Below are 16005 nucleotides of genomic sequence, written 5' to 3'. Positions count from 1 at the left end.
ATAAAAAGATGAACAACCGATTACTTATCTTGGTAGCATAATAAAGATATACGGGGGATGTTCATGAGATACATGCATAAATTGTCGACCTTGAGAACTTGACTCCTTCCCACTAAGTATATATGCAAAAGTCATCACCTTTGAACCATAGTGCTAAACATGGATTGTGTGACACTCAAACTCCTTACTATGCGTCCATCAATAATCCAATAAACAGATTTTACATTATATTTACGCTGGTATATTGATTGAAAAAAAAAAGAAAAAAAAGAAGCCCATCATTGATTTTCATAGGCCCACCTTGATTTATATGCGAGATCCACTCTAACAATTAGATGTCTAATTGTATGTTAGGCTTAGGGCTAAGAAATCAGGCTGACCCATGATTCAGGTGGGCTACACCAAAGAAAACAGTTGAGAGAGATGTGTCTACTCTTGACTTTTGCAGGGCCCACCATAATGGTTATATGAAATCCACTCCAACCATTAGGTGCCACAATAAAATTTAGGCCTAATCCCAAAATTCAGGCCCATTTGTGATTCAGATGGGCACAACAATAAAAATAGTTTAGAGGGTGAATGTTGCCCTATACACGGTTTTCAATTTACGGTGACGCATCTTGTGATGATACACCTTACCATTTGGGTAGATTTCACATAAATAATATGGTCGGGCCCACCAGCCGCTGACCCCTGTGCTCACACAGTGGACCAAGCCGCTTAATAAATCTAAATCAGAAGGTACTCTAGTATAGTAATTTATTGAAAACACTTTTGAAAGGACTGTAGTGATCCCTCCACCAGTACTGAGATCTGATTTGTGGCCCCACCATGATGTATGTATTTTATCCACTCTGTCCATCCATTTTATAAGCTCATTTAGAGCATAAATCCAAAAAAATGAGGCAGATCTAAATATCAGCTGGACCACACCACAGGAAACAATGATTGAATGCCCACCATTAAAAACTTTCTAGGGCCACTGTAATATTTGTTTGCCATCCAACCTGTTGATTAGGTCACACAGACCAGGATGAAGGAAAAACACAAAGATCAGCTTTATTCAAAACTTTTGTGGCCCCCAAGAAGTTTTTAACGGTGGTCATTCAATCAACCACTGTTTCCTGTGGTGTGCTCCACTTTAGATTTGACTCTGCTTCATTTTTGGGCTCATGCACTAAGATGAAATTGAAAGATGGATGGACAGTACAGATAAAACAAATACATCATGGTGGGGCCCACAGAGCTTTTCCATCGCCCTTGAACGCCAGCCTGGTACTTGGAGGGTCACTACTGAATCTGAATCCCTTCTCAAAGGGTACCAGATCTAAATTCTAGATTAAATAGGTAGTTTCTAATAAAATTTTCTTTATTTTAGTGAGGTTTATCGGGCCTTATTTCGACAAGCACTGAAAATCTTTAAGAGGGAAAACTCAATAACATTGCATACATGCAAAACAGTGCATTTTCTGCTTGAGACATGAAGGATTTATGGTGTGTTACCCATGTCTGCAACTATCTTCTACTTTGGGTCGTGCTACTCTTTGGCAATTCATAATTCCTCGACACTTCCAATCATTAAAAAATGGTTACCCGTTTCAAATTATTCTCAGACCGGCAGTTCACAATTCTTTGAATAATGAATTGAAGCTACAGATGCAGCACTGGATCTGAAACTGGCCATAATATGAAACAATGGATGATCATCAGACAGAATCCAAGAAAGGAAATCAAATATTTACTTGTTTCAACAGTCTACACCAAGTGAGCAAAAAGAATTGTAGATATTCTACCAGATACACATTAGGATTGGATGAGAAATGGAGTTCCCTTTTTTCTTTTTTCTTTTTTTCTTTTGCTAAGCCCACACCTCTATATAAGACAGATCATTCAACAAGCCCAGTTGTGTGCCAGCATGGCGAATGGATGTGAAGTTCAAGCCATTTATCAAAAGGGGTCTGACTGGATAGTTGCTGGTCCATTCTTCAGGAGGGCCATAATGGTAGAAACAAGTGAACAGCAGTTAGAAAGAAGTGGCCAGGTTTTTCTGCTGTCCGTTCTCTTCGTGAATTGTGATCCACCTGAATAGTGGGCACCTACTTGTTTTCAGGCTGGGCATCAAATGGTTGATCCAACTTGATGGATGGATTAGATCTCGGACCCATATTATTCCACGCTGCAACAGGTCATGGTGTGTAAATGGGTTTCTTTATACTTTCAAAGCTCATATGATAATGGGGTCAAATAAGAATGCCGAATTCAGAGACCATGTTTGGGTATTTTGAGGGGGGAGGGAGGGAGAGAGGGTGATGCTTATGAAATCTGTTTCTACATACAACCATAACGCAAAGAAATACATATACATATTACAAGATACATATACTTTATACCTGGAAAAAAAAAAAAAAAAAAAACACCACCACAAGTTTAAACATTTTTATGTTGCAGCTGAGAGAGAAGTGCCTTACTACCCTATAACTGACGGAAGTATCCTTTGCCATCCTTTCATCAATTCTACCTTTTTCGCTTCTTCTGAAATGCCCCTGTCCACTTTGCACTGGCTGCAACTGCTACGAGAAAACCCACCACTGCTCCGATTTGAAATGGTAGTTCTGTTTTTCCGTACTCTGGTTCTTGATGGGGAAGGACTTTGAGACTGACAAGGTGGTAAAGGATCTCGTCCACAGAGATTCGCATTCCCTTCAAAACTTGACATTGAGAAGGTCGAAAACTGGCTGCCCGAAGGGACTGGCCCGGACAATCGATTATGTGCTACGCTGAAGCTTGATAGAAAGCTAAGGTTGGTCAGAGTAGCAGGTATGGTCCCTGAGAGATCATTGAATGACAGATCAAGAATCTCCAAGCTACTCATGCCCGATAACTCATCAGGAATGCTTCCCAAGAGATTGTTCTTCATCAGATTCAACACGTGCAGATTCTTCAGTTTCCCGAAATCAGGTGGGATTGGCCCTGTGAGATTGTTGCTGTTTAAATCCAGCGTTGGCGGGAAGCTTGTGAACTGATTGTACTGCAACACGCTTGCGCTTTGACTGCGTCTGATAAAGAATGGGAGGTTGGAGGAGGACACTTCCTGCGAGGCATTGCTGTAAATGAGGCCCTTCAACTGCGTCAAGCTTTCGGGGATTTGCCCGGTGAGCGAATTGTTCGAGAGATCCAAGTAAAAGAGGGAGTCTAGAATCCCAAACCATGAAGGGATGCTTCCCCCCAGCCGGTTCCACGATAAATCCAACAGCTGCAACTTACTACAGTTCCTCAACCACGACGGGACAGAACCCAAAAGACCGCAGTTTGGAATGACGAGAACTTTTAAGCTTGCAAACCCAGTAATCCCATCGACGGGCATTTCTTCACCATGGAAATTCGCGGTGAGTACCAGAGTCGAAAGGTTCCGGCACTGTTGTAGAATCCCCAACGCGGACGAGATATTACTGAGGTTGCTACTCGTTAGCGATAGGTAAGAGAGAGCCTGAAGATTTTTCAAGCTATTGGGGATTTCGCCATTGAGCTTGTTTCCAGCAAGGTTTATGGTTTTCAACTCTTTGCATGAGGAAAGATTATCAAGAATGCGTCCATGAAAACGATTCGAACCGAGATTGATGGAACTGAGGTGGGCCATCACAGTACAATTGAGATTGACCTCACCTTCCATTGAATTGTTCCTCAAATTAAGCATGCGGAGGGTCGGCGAGTTTAACAAGGAAGTGGGTAAATTGCTGCTGAAATTATTCGACTCAGCAGAAAGATACTCCAGATTTTTTAATTCACTGAAAACATCAGGAATTATCCCGGTGAACTGATTGTAGGAGAGATCCAAATTGACAAGGTTGGAAAGATTACCGATTCTTTTACTCAGCCCCCCAGAAAGCCCGTTGTCTTGAAGAAAGAACCACCTCAATGTCGACACACCAAACAAATCATCTGGCAAATTTCCTGTTAGATTATTTGAATCGAGTGAGAGCTCATGCAGGGAGCTGCAATTTCCGAAACCTGCTGGGAAAACACCGCTGAACGAATTCATCGAGAATTGAAGAACTCGAATTCGGGTTGAAGAGTTGCAGATACCCGGATTGATATTACCAGAAAACCGATTGTTACTGATGATGAAATGTGTTAAATTCAAAGACCCGACAAGGAGGGGATGCTGGCTGGTGAATGAATTGTCCGAAACGTTGAAAACCCGTATCGCCGGTAAATGGGCATCTTGTGGAATCAGGCCGGAGAATTCATTGTAACTCAAATCGAGGATTTGCAATTGCTGCAAATGGAACAAATCCGACGGTGCATCACCTCTGAGAGAATTGGAAGAGAGATTAAGGAATTTCAGCTGATCCAAACCGGACAATAATTTCGAAACATTTCCTTTCAATCCCTTTCCAGCAAGATTCAAACCAACTACCCTTCTGCCTGGAACCCCAGAAGATCCACTGCAATTAACACCAACCCAATTGCAGCAATCAGAAGACAGAAGAAGAAGCATTGGACCACCCATCAATCCTTGAATCCAGACCATTCAGGAAACCCTTCAATGCTGCCAAGTCCTTTGAATTACAATTAACATTCTGAGACTTCAAGACCTGACATTGGAAGCAAAACCACATGAAGATGAAGAACAGGAAAGAATCTCCGAAACCCATCTCCAAAAGACTGAGAAAATTAAAAGAAAATCACAAGAAGAGAAATAGAACTTGGATTTTTTCAAGGTGAAGATGAAGAGCTTGTAGAACCCTGCATCTGAAATTCTCTCAAATGCTGGTTTGGGTATTTCTACTCCTTAATATGAAAGGGAGGGAAAACCGCGTCGGGAGAAAAGTCATAGCTTGCATGTTACGATAGTGTGCACTCACGGGCTGTTTGATTTTCCAGTTTTGCCGCGTACTGTCTACCGGATTTTACGTCGGGCCCACCGTGATGTATCTGTACATCCAAACCGTCAATCCCTTTTCTCATATTATTTTAAGGTATAAACACAAAAATGAGGCAAATCCAATGCTCAAGTGGACCACACCAAATAATAAGCTTGGTTGCATTAAAATGTACAAAGCATTAAATGCAAGAGTCATATGTGATGTGATCCACTTAAGCGATAGATCTGCCTTATTTTTATTTTTATGCCTTAAAATAATCTGAAAAAAGGAATAGACAGTTTGGATGTGCAGATACATCACAATAGGCTTGCCCACAAAACTGTCCATTCCGAGCTGGGGGGCAATAGGCAACCCACATCCTGTTAAACGGGCCTGAAAATTGTCCAGAATGCAAGATCATAGTGTTCCCACCATCCGTTCGGCTCGAAACTTTATATCTAGCCTGAGGACTCTAAATTAACCGTACACGTCGAATTTCAGCCATTGGATCCTTGTGGAAGTAGCCCAACGGACAGATCAGCCCATAAATCTCTGATTTGGGGCCCACCTGACTCTGGATATGCTTCAATTTTGGACTCGACCACTTAAATTAGATGGGGCAGTGGATGGATGTCTCTCATAAACATCACAATGGACCCCACTTGAGAGCATGCGTGTGCACCATGTGCACACTCCCGCCGTGCACTGAATCCCATAGAGTCGGTCAGCGCACGCTGATCGACTCAAATCTTCAAGACGTAAGAAACTTCAATAGCGTCCGCACCACGCCGACCATTTTTGTGTATTGGGGCCCACCCATCATCCAAATCAGTGATCTAGACCGACCATTCACTCCTGAGGGGAGGTATGACTCTTGCCTAGGTGTCCCTTTGGCCATATGCACGTGTACGCACGTGGATCATCAGAAAACGCAAGATGAACGATGAGTTAAGTTGGTACAGTGGGCCATGCCAAAACCTACCAAAACCACCCCTTCCCGACTAGTTTTTCGCCAGGAATCCAATGAACGGGGTGGATTTCATCAAAAACATCACTGTGGAGCCCACCGATCATCGCAGCGTCAATTTTTTGCAGGCCGTGCGTCCAAAAAATCCAGATGTTCCGAGCTGTTCCGCGATCATGTCCGTGATCGGATTCACCATCTGAACCGTCCAGAGGCGAGATAGGGTAGCCATAACCCCGTCCAAGAAGTCATTTTTGAGAGATATGGACGGTCAGCCTTCCAAACTCGGGTCAAACGCAGCATTTTCTTCATACGCTGAAACAGAGCATGCGTCCGGTTTCTGCTATGTATCACCGCTTGTTGTGCGAAAATTCCAACGAACCGACCTTTCTCTTCTCTTTGCCGCCTATATGAGAGAGAGAGAGAGAGAGAGAGAGAGAGAGAGGACGTGAAAGGAAGATATCCTTTTTTTTCGTCTTGTTATTCTGACTCCGTGCGAGGATTAGAGCTATACAAGAGCAGACTAAGACTCGAGTACTCTCTCGACTCGACTCGGAATACTCGACTCGTCTGAGTTAGAGCCGAGTACGAGCCAGTTTCCACGACTCGTTTAGATTACGAGTAGAGTACGAGTCTAGAGGTACTCGACTCGGTACTCGACTCGTACCCGTGTATATAAGTCCGCTCAGAAAAAAAACCCTACCCCACCCGTCATTTTCCAGCAGCGCCCAAACCCTACCCCCACGGCCCCACCCGTCCTTTTCAAGCAACGCCCAAACCCTTCCCTCCCAACGAGCGTTCGAAAAAAAAACTCTCTCTCTCTCTCTCTCTCTAAACGCCCGTCCGGCCGTTCCTCTTCTTCCCTCTCTCTCTCTCACTCGCCCCTGTCCCCTGTCCGGCAGTGCTAGACCCTGTCGCTCGTCCCTGCGGCATGTCCGATGCCCCTATCCGGTGACGAAGCTCGTCCCTGTCATTCGTCCGGTGCCGCAGTTTGTCCCTGCCAGGCTGTCACTCATCCCGTCGTCCGTCAACGTGGCCGTGTGGGGTTGATTTTTTTATTTTTTATTGCTAATATATGTTAGAAATTGTTAATATAGTTTGAGATTAACCTGATATTTGTGTTTTCTCTTGATATCATGGTGAATTGCTAAGTTCAGTTTCCATTTACACATGAAAGGTAAATATTCTATAGCTAGGATTTTTCAACCAAGTTATATTAGTTGGATTACTAAACCTGCAGTGTACAAAGTGAAAATCAATTAAACAAGCTATACAACCTTTGGGCTGAATCATCTTATTGTATACTGCCAACAGCCTAGGCACATCTTCTGGATGTAAAAATCGTGATATCCGTCCACAACCATCAATGAAGAACTACTTAAGGCTTATTTGGAAGCATGGAATCCAATGTATTTTTGGGGCCGGATATACTGTTTTTTGGTCATTTAGAAATAAAGAATTGGAGGGATTTGTGATCCAAATCCTTCAAAAGGTCATGATTTCAAATGGGCTCGATTCGACACAAACCATAAGATCCACCCCCATTCTGCATGATTTCAAATCCACACTGACAAAAGAGCCATTAAACAAAGAAAATGACCAAACACTCTTGGGGATTTTTGTGCATGGACCATCCATTGTAAGTCCCACCATATTAACATTTTGGATCACCAAACCATGACTCCTAATGGTAGATTAGGCCCTTGAAATGCTTGTAAGTGATTGAAGATCATCCTACAAGGGTGAGTTAGAAATTGCATTTATGGAACACTGATCCTAAGAAACATTGTATGAACATGTCTAATTAATGAGATTTTTATTTATGTACCAACTTTATTTAGTTGTTCTAAATGGGCGGTTTGGGTCATCACATGTTGTCGGAAGAAAAGTAAGCATTTGGGTGAGCCTGACAGACCTAATGTCTACATCATTTGTCAGGTGGGGTGAGAGATTTCACATGGCTGTAGTAAATAAGTCTCATGTGACACTTACAAAGTAGCCAACTAACATGAAGTGAACAATGTAATGTAAATATGTTAATGTAATTATCGAAGTTTTTTAATCATAAATTATGTGCATTTTATATTTTTTATTATTTAGTTTAACTTCAAATTCCGATTGACTCGAACTCGCCTCGAAAACTCGCACTCTACTCGACTCGATTTCTACTCGTACTCGAACTTGCCTCGAAAACTCGGACTCGACTCGACTCGTTTACTACTCATACTCGAGCGAGTAGAGTACGAGCAGGGAGTCCATGCTCATCGGCCGAGTAGAGCTGAGTACGAGCAGCACTCGGGCGTTAAGAGCCGAGTACAAGTAGGGCGATACTCGACTCGACTCGACTCGTGTACAGTTCTACTTTAAGGCATGATTTCACGCGATTTTAACGTGATTGGGGTATTAGCTTTGCTTTGATTTATGTTTATTGAACTCTCAAAGATTCTAGTTTGATTATAAGGAATGCCTTTAGTTTTAATAGTTTGTTGTGATTCAAATTACAATAGATCTGCGATAACTTGAGATATTCTCTTTTCAGGTATTGACATTATAAACTTGGGAACCCTGTTGGGTGATGGAACCTTTCCTAACTTTCACAATTCTCTCATGATTGGCCATGAGATTAGTAAATTGTTGTTTACCATAGTTTCCTAGGCATGGTTAGGTGACGAAATCACTTCCAAATCTGCACCAATCGTATCTATTGATGATTAGATCCATGAGAAGTTCGGAGATCGATAAATCTCTTCTTACTAATCGGATAAGATAGGACTCTAATTCCAATTGTGTCCTTGAATCAATGCAAGGTAGCTTCCCAATTGCCACAAGTTGATCCTTGGCACCCTAGTTTCCTACCTTTGATTTCGCTAAGTTTTAGATAAATATTTCACCTATTCCCTTAAATTCATTCGATTTAGATTTCATCTTAGTCTAGTTCTATTTCTACCTAGTTTCAGATAACATACAGGTATCAGTCCCTTGGGATTCGACCTCGGTCTCACCGAGTTTATTACTACATCACAACCCTATACTTGGGGAGTGAACAACATGCTGCATCACAAAGCACTCAGTAACTATAGGGAGGCAGGATAAACATAAGAGGGCAGTTGCTATGTTCTATTTATAAAACCAAAATGCAACTTTGGAAGGAAAGATAAAGATAATATCGAAGATATTTCGATGGAGTGCTGATCCTCTATTTCGTGGAAACAGTGAGCAGCTGACTTCACCTTTCCTATTGGTCCACGTCACTACAAGTGCCACGTCACCAGTTTTTTTAATATATTAAAATCAATGACCTTTCAGGAAAAGTCTTAACGGAAACGTTAGACGGTTACCATTTGGAAATCAGATCGTCTACTTACTACAGTAGGCTGTAGGCTCTCATTGTACTGAGTAAACTCAGTTGGGCCCACCTTGTATGGATGTGGTCTATCCACGCCGTCCATCCATTTTTCCATCTAATTTAAGAGGTTGAGCCCAAAATTGAAGTATATCCAAATATCAAGTGGATCATACTACCGTAAACAGTGGGGATAATGATTTTCCCTGTTGAAACCTTGCTAGGCCTGATAGTGATGTTTATTTGTCATCCAATCTGTTCATAAGATCATACAGACATGGATGAAGGGAAAACACAAATATAAGCTTGATCCAAAACTTTTGTAGCCCCTAAGAAATTTTCAATGGTAAATGTTCAATTCAACTGTTTCTTATGGTGTGGTCCATTTGAACATTGTATATGCTTCAGTTTTTGTCTCAAACCCTAAAATTATCTGGTAAAATTGATGGACAGAGCAGATAAAATACATAAATCATGGTGGACCCCACAAATTTACTCAGTACGCTAATCATAGTGAGACTACGCAGTCTGCTTCCTTCCATGTGGGGATTCAGCGCACGGGTTTAAGATTCAGCGATGTCACCTGGTTAACTAGGTCCCACCATGATGTATGTTTTGTATCCACACCGTCCATCCATTTGGAGAGATCATTTTAGGGTATTTTAAACTTGCAAGTAAACAAATCATGTGTAGACACGGTACATATTACGAGATCGTTTCCACGAGGACTGGTTGTTACAATTCGAATTTTATGATTCTTCTTAACTAATCCAACAAATAGTTTAGCTAGTTATTAAGTAAACTAACAAAAATCAATGAAAAATACCTGAGAACAAGAAGGAAAATTCACTTAAGGAGAACACTAGGACTTTTGAATCCATCCCTAATTATTCTAACCCTTGTTTTACTTGTTGATTCACTATAATTTAGATTGATATACATTCAATAAATAGAGCACAATTTGTGTCCTTGTTCAGGCATACATGATGTATAATTCCCTTGAAGCACAAAGATCACATCTGTCCATCCTTGTTTAGGCATGAATAAATGTAAATTCTCATTTCTTTCTCTTTAGGAAAACCTGTTCATGGTCAGACACAAGCACACCTAGAATAAGATTCTAAACAACATCCACTTCTAGACTTTGGGTAAGCTCATAGATTGGAGAAGTATGGAGTTTTCATTTAATCAAAATAGAGAAAGAAATAAATCAATTAATTCCAGATGAAATCAACAATCAACAAGAATCATTCAAATTAGGGGTTTCATCTCAGCCCTAACTAAGAAATTAAAAACTCATAAGAAGTGACATAGGTTCAAATGGAAAGAAGAAAAATATAATTGATAAGAAACACATCCCTTTGATCTCTTTCCAATCTCTCTCTTTTCACTCATGTCCACACTTGGATCTCCCAGCCACTCTCTCTGCTCTGCTCCACGTCCAGCCCCAAGCCGAGATCTCCTTCTCTCTATTGCACGTCTGTCTGCAAGCCTTCTTTACGCAGCTGGAGTCGGTTAGAGGGGTCGGTCATGTGTGTAACTCCTTACGCAGCAACGTCTTGCATATCACGTTAACTGAGCCTCTTTCGGATGAAGATCTCATCCACCTCGGAGTTCATCTCTACCTTCAATAGGTCAAGTCTAGGATAGTTTTGTCTAGGCTTCCTAATGGATGGTGTGGATCGGAGAGATAGCTCGTGATGGTGGCCCACAGACGCCCACAAAACGCAGACAGCTTCCAGTTTCACGAACAGAGCCGCAGGAAACGAAAATTCCGTTTTCGTGGATGAGGTCGGTGGGGTCCACTTAGCGACTTCACACCTCATCAGAGTCGTTCATTGGCTCTATGGGGTTGATTTAGCACATCATTCCAATTTTGAAGAGGATCTGAACTTTTGGTGGGCCACCGCGTGAATCAACGTTCGGCGAAAGCTCCAACACTAGCGATCTTATCTGTATGCATGGTTGCAAGGAAGTTAGAGATTTTGGTCAAAATTCTTGTCTAGATATAATGGATGGTCCGGATTAGGCGTGTAGATAGGGTGGTGGCCCACGGAATTACCTCTGCATGCTTTAAACAGAGTTTGCATTGCTTTTAAAGAAGAGATGGCTTGGTGGTGTGAGTGGAGTCCACACACTCCGTCGAATGAGAAATCCACCCCGTCCACCGGATTCTTCTTGAAAAACCATTCGGGTATGGTCTATTTTGGTTTAGAATCGGTGTGGCCCACAGGCTCTTCAACCGCCATCCACACATTCAACTTGATATTTTCATTTGGGTCCATTCACAACATCACCTATAAGGTGAACGGTCCAGATCATACGATCATATCTACATGGGGTCGTTTAAGTCGTGAATTACGCTGAAGTAACACGCAACCTCAGAAGAAGAATCTATCGACATGCATGGCAGATAGGGGTTTGGGCCCCACCTTTCTCTCAATGACACGTGTCAGCGTGTCCTTAAGCATTTTCTCACGCGCTTCGTATTCAGTCGCGGACATTTGAAGTATATCCAGATATCGGGTGAGCTCCAAATTGATGATTTATAGGCTAATCTATCCATTAAACCACTTTCACAAGAATCTAATGGCTGAAATTTGACATGTACAGTTAATTTATGGTCCTCAATCCATATATGAAGTTTCGAGCCGAACGGATGGTGGAAACCCTGTGATCTTGCATCTTGGACAACTTTTGGGCCTCTTTAACCTAAATGGCTTGATTTTCTTAGATCCCTGGTGTGTAAATTCTTCAATCTTGATCTCATGGAGTCCTGTCCATTGCCTTGCTGATGCTTGAGAGTTAAATCCATGCTTTTTGCATCCTTTCCCGTCTACGCTCCTAGATTCACCTTGCATCACAAACACGATTAAAATGGGGCATTAAACAGTGTCATGTTCGTAGAAGTAGGTAATCACTGGGTTCTAATATGCAATATTCGACCCTCATCACAACCCCCAACCAGCATTTTGCTAGTCCTGAGCAAAATATGCAAAAAATAATTTCAGAAATACAAGACATTCCTGTAAACCTGAGTGACTTGTGAAAAAATAGTCGAGATGCGAGAATTCTAAGATTCGTGAATGGTGAGCAGTATTTTCTCCTAGAATCAAGCTCACGGTAAACTTCATAATCAAGTTCAAAATATTAATCCATTAATTAGAACAATTCTAAACATTGAGTTTTATGAGTGTATAGTGTAATCTCAGCTTATCATTATTAAGAGATCCAATTGTCAATTTCATGATATCATTAGTAACCAACAAAGGAATTCATGACAACCAAAACCTAAACCAACACTTGCCTTACAGATCAACTTTTCATTTTGCCAGCCTTTGATTTTTCTATAAACAGTAACGCCAAGGAGGTGAATCAAATCCTCACCTACAGGGAGCAAACCTATGGTGAAAACTAGTCGCCTAACTCTTTCCAAATGTCAACCATAGGTAATCGAATCTACACCTATAGGGAGCAAACCTATGGTGAAGTTCGATCGCCCAACCCTTTCCGTGGGCAGCTATCATCTAGCTGGGTATTTCCTTTTTCTTTCTTTCTTATTATTGAACATGATGGACAAATTTCCCAGGTTGGTTCCTTCCATGCTTAATGATTACCAAGTTACAATTCAATATCGAACTGAAACCTTAATGTGTAAGCGAGATGTGTCATGTGAGATCATGACTCAATCAATGTTTAAAACTTCTAATCATGGGTTAATAATTCAAACTTAACTGTGAAATCTAACAGATGGCTGAATCCAAGAGTCATAAATTACCAACATACTGTATCTTGTAATTCTAAAATCACGACTATCTTTCAAAATCACTTCAAATTCACAAGAAATTCCAGAAAAATTTTAAAAATTAAAAATTTTCACAATTTTTGCTCGAGACCAAGAAAATACTGATTAGGTAACCTAATCTCCCACCCCCAAACTAAAATCTACATTGTCCTCAATGTAAAAGATATGAGCATGTAATGCACATGAGACAATGAAATTGAAAGAGAAGTTGTGCTAGTCCTCAAGCAAAATAAAAATAACAAAAATAAAATTCTACCTACACCACTTTTGCAAGTACTCTCGATTGCATTTAACATATGCAACAAGCCTTTAAACCACTAGGTTGCCCCTAGTGGACGAGTTGTAGTCTCGTGAGGGTTTACAGCAATGTTACCCATAAACATTGAACTAACCAACTAGGAAAAGAAATGAAATGAAAGGTTGGGTTGCCTCCGAGGAGCACTAAGTTTAACGTATTCACTCAGATAGGCAATGAAAACAACCATGGACCATGAATTAATCAATCTTGATAACCTGGGTCCTCTAAATAAATTTCATCAACATCTTGATTATCCAAATCCTCTAAATATGGTTTCAGTCGTTGACCATTTACTTTGAAAATATTTCCGTCCTTTAAATTTTGAATCTCAACTGCTCCATGAGGAAAGACTTTTACTACCTGATAAGGACCATACCATCGCGAACGTAGTTTTCCAGGAAAGAGGCATAACCTGGAATTATACAATAATACTTTCTGGTCTGGTTCAAATGTCTTGTGAAGAATTGATTTGTCATGAAAAAATTTTGTCCGTTTCTTATAAATTTTTGCATTCTCATATGCCTCATTTTGGATTTCTTCTAACTCATTAAGTTGAAGTTTTCAGTGCGATCCAAATTTGTTTAAGTCAAAATTAAAGGTTTTGATGGCCCAATAAGCATGATGTTCTAATTCCACAGGCAAGTGACATGCTTTCCCAAAGACAAGCCTATAGGGGGACATTCCAATCGGGGTTTTGAAAGCCGTACGATATGCCCAAAGAGCATCATTCAAACGTTGCGACCAATCCTTACGATCAGGGCGAACTGTTTTCTCTAAAATTTGTTTAATCTCCCGATTCAAAACCTCTACTTGACCAGTTGTTTGTCGATGAAAATTGTTCACTCCCCAAGTGCGGGGTTGTGATGTAGTAATAAACTTGGTAAGCCCGAGGTCGAATCCCAAGGAACTGATACCTGTACGTTATCTGAAACTAAGTAGAACTAGAACTAGACTAAGATGAAATCTAATATTGATTGTAGATTGAGGATAATTATGAAATAATTATATAAAATTTAAGGAATTCAGGGAAAAGAAACTAGGGATTAAGAGGATCCACTTATAAAGATTAGGGATATCGTATGCCTGCTTCAAGAACTCAACTGGACTTAGAGTCCCATCTTCATCCAGTTGAAGGGTGTAACCATGAAAATCAAACTGAACTTACTTTGATCTAGTTTTCAAGAGTGAAAGGTATATAAATTAGAATGGATTCCATTACTAAACCATGCCCATGAGACAAAGTAAACAAAAGAATTAAACTAATTACCAACCAATCCACATGCTATAAAGGTTAGGAAGGGTACTGTCATCCGACCATGCCCAGGAGATGATGGTGAACAAGAGAGCTTCCTGACGTCATAAACATAAAAGGAATAGGAACATGCTCAAAGCTATCACAGACCCATTGTAATTTCAGTCACAACAAACCATTAAAAACTAAAAACATTCTCTTAATTAAACTAAAATTAACATCAGTTCAGTATAAACAAATGGCATAGCAACAAGTTCTCCCATCATACTACAAGCATCACCTCTTAGCCCTAGCTAAGAGGTTTAGCCAACCATAGTTTTGATTAACTAAATCTCAAAAGAAAAGAAAGGAAAAAAAATGAAAAGAAAAAAAAACAAAAACAAACTCTGTCTCTCTGCTCCATGTCTAACCCAAGCCAAGATGATTTGCTCTCTCTCTCTCTCTTACTTTTATAGGCAATGAAGGCAGTAGAGAGTTGTCGGTGGAGAACCGACCTTGATGGAGTCAGTGGAGTGCATGAATGCACTCCTTTCGCAGGTCGGTTACTCTGTTTACGCAGCAGATATTCTGAAAAGCACTTTACGCATCTGATGATTAGTGGGCCCATAATCAATGCTAGCAAGAAAATTCAGTCCACCCATTGTCTTCTCCTCAGAATTTTGACCAGAGAGGGAAAGTTTTGGTCATCCTTTGATGCGGCCCAGTGAAGCAATCCTATTGTAACGGCAGCTGACGGTCATCTATTGATTGCTGTAGCGGGCACATTTGCATATATGATTACAAACAGTCAACTAGAGTTCGACCTGCTCAAGCTCATCTTCATGATAGACGGTCCAGATCATCAATATAATCATCAGTGGTGGGCCACTACCTCCCGGAACGTCCAGTTCTTCCGAACACAGAAAACAGAGCCAGCGCTTCTTGCACTGGCTGTCGTGGGGGCCATTATTAGATTCTTCAAAGAAATCCACGCCGTCCATTGGTTTTCCCTCGAAAAACCAGTCGGGAATGGTCAGTTTTGGACTGATTTCGGGGTGGCCCATAGAATTTTCTCCCTACCGTCCGTCCTGCGTTTGGACGGTTAAAATCCGATCCACGCTTTCTTCTGCAGTTCTGCCACCTAGGACTTGGTCTTGGCCATCCTATGGAATAAATGTACGGTCCAAATCAACGTTCTAGGGAGTGAGTGGGGCCCACTACACGAGATCAGTGTCCGCAGAGGTGGACGCTGTTTGCGCAGTAGCGGTCAGGTCAACGCCTGTTGACCAGATTCTCTGGTCCAGTGCGGCTCGCGTGTGCGTGCACTGAATGCACGCACACCCTCATGTGGGGTCCACTGTGATGTTCATAAGGAATCCGTACCGTCCATCCTTTTCCTCAACCAATTTAAGGTGATGACAATGAAATTGAAGTATATCCAGATTTCAGGCGAGCCCCAACTCAAGGTTTTATGGGCTGATCTGTCCATTGGACCACTT

At 41.3% G+C, this 16005-nt stretch overlaps 1 protein-coding gene across 1 annotated transcript; it reads right to left on the bottom strand.

Moving 5' to 3' along the window:
* Positions 1-2467: 2467 nt before the first annotated feature.
* LOC131224800 (phytosulfokine receptor 1-like) lies at positions 2468-4691 on the bottom strand. Its single transcript, XM_058220202.1, has one exon. The coding sequence runs from the start codon at positions 4529-4531 to the stop codon at positions 2468-2470; it is 2064 nt and encodes a 687-aa protein (XP_058076185.1). The 5' UTR covers positions 4532-4691.
* Between the last annotated feature and the right edge of the window lie 11314 nt (positions 4692-16005).

Source organism: Magnolia sinica, chromosome 2 (genome assembly GCF_029962835.1).
Source record: "Magnolia sinica isolate HGM2019 chromosome 2, MsV1, whole genome shotgun sequence".
In the NCBI taxonomy this organism is placed as follows: domain Eukaryota; kingdom Viridiplantae; phylum Streptophyta; class Magnoliopsida; order Magnoliales; family Magnoliaceae; genus Magnolia; species Magnolia sinica.
Note: the sequence above shows the minus strand (reverse complement) of the source record. Positions and strands in the feature narration are given on the sequence as shown.

Bases quoted from the DNA above. Each gene is read 5' to 3' on its own strand.
- LOC131224800 (XM_058220202.1), bottom strand. From the start codon at position 4,531: ATGGTCTGGATTCAAGGATTGATGGGTGGTCCAATGCTTCTTCTTCTG.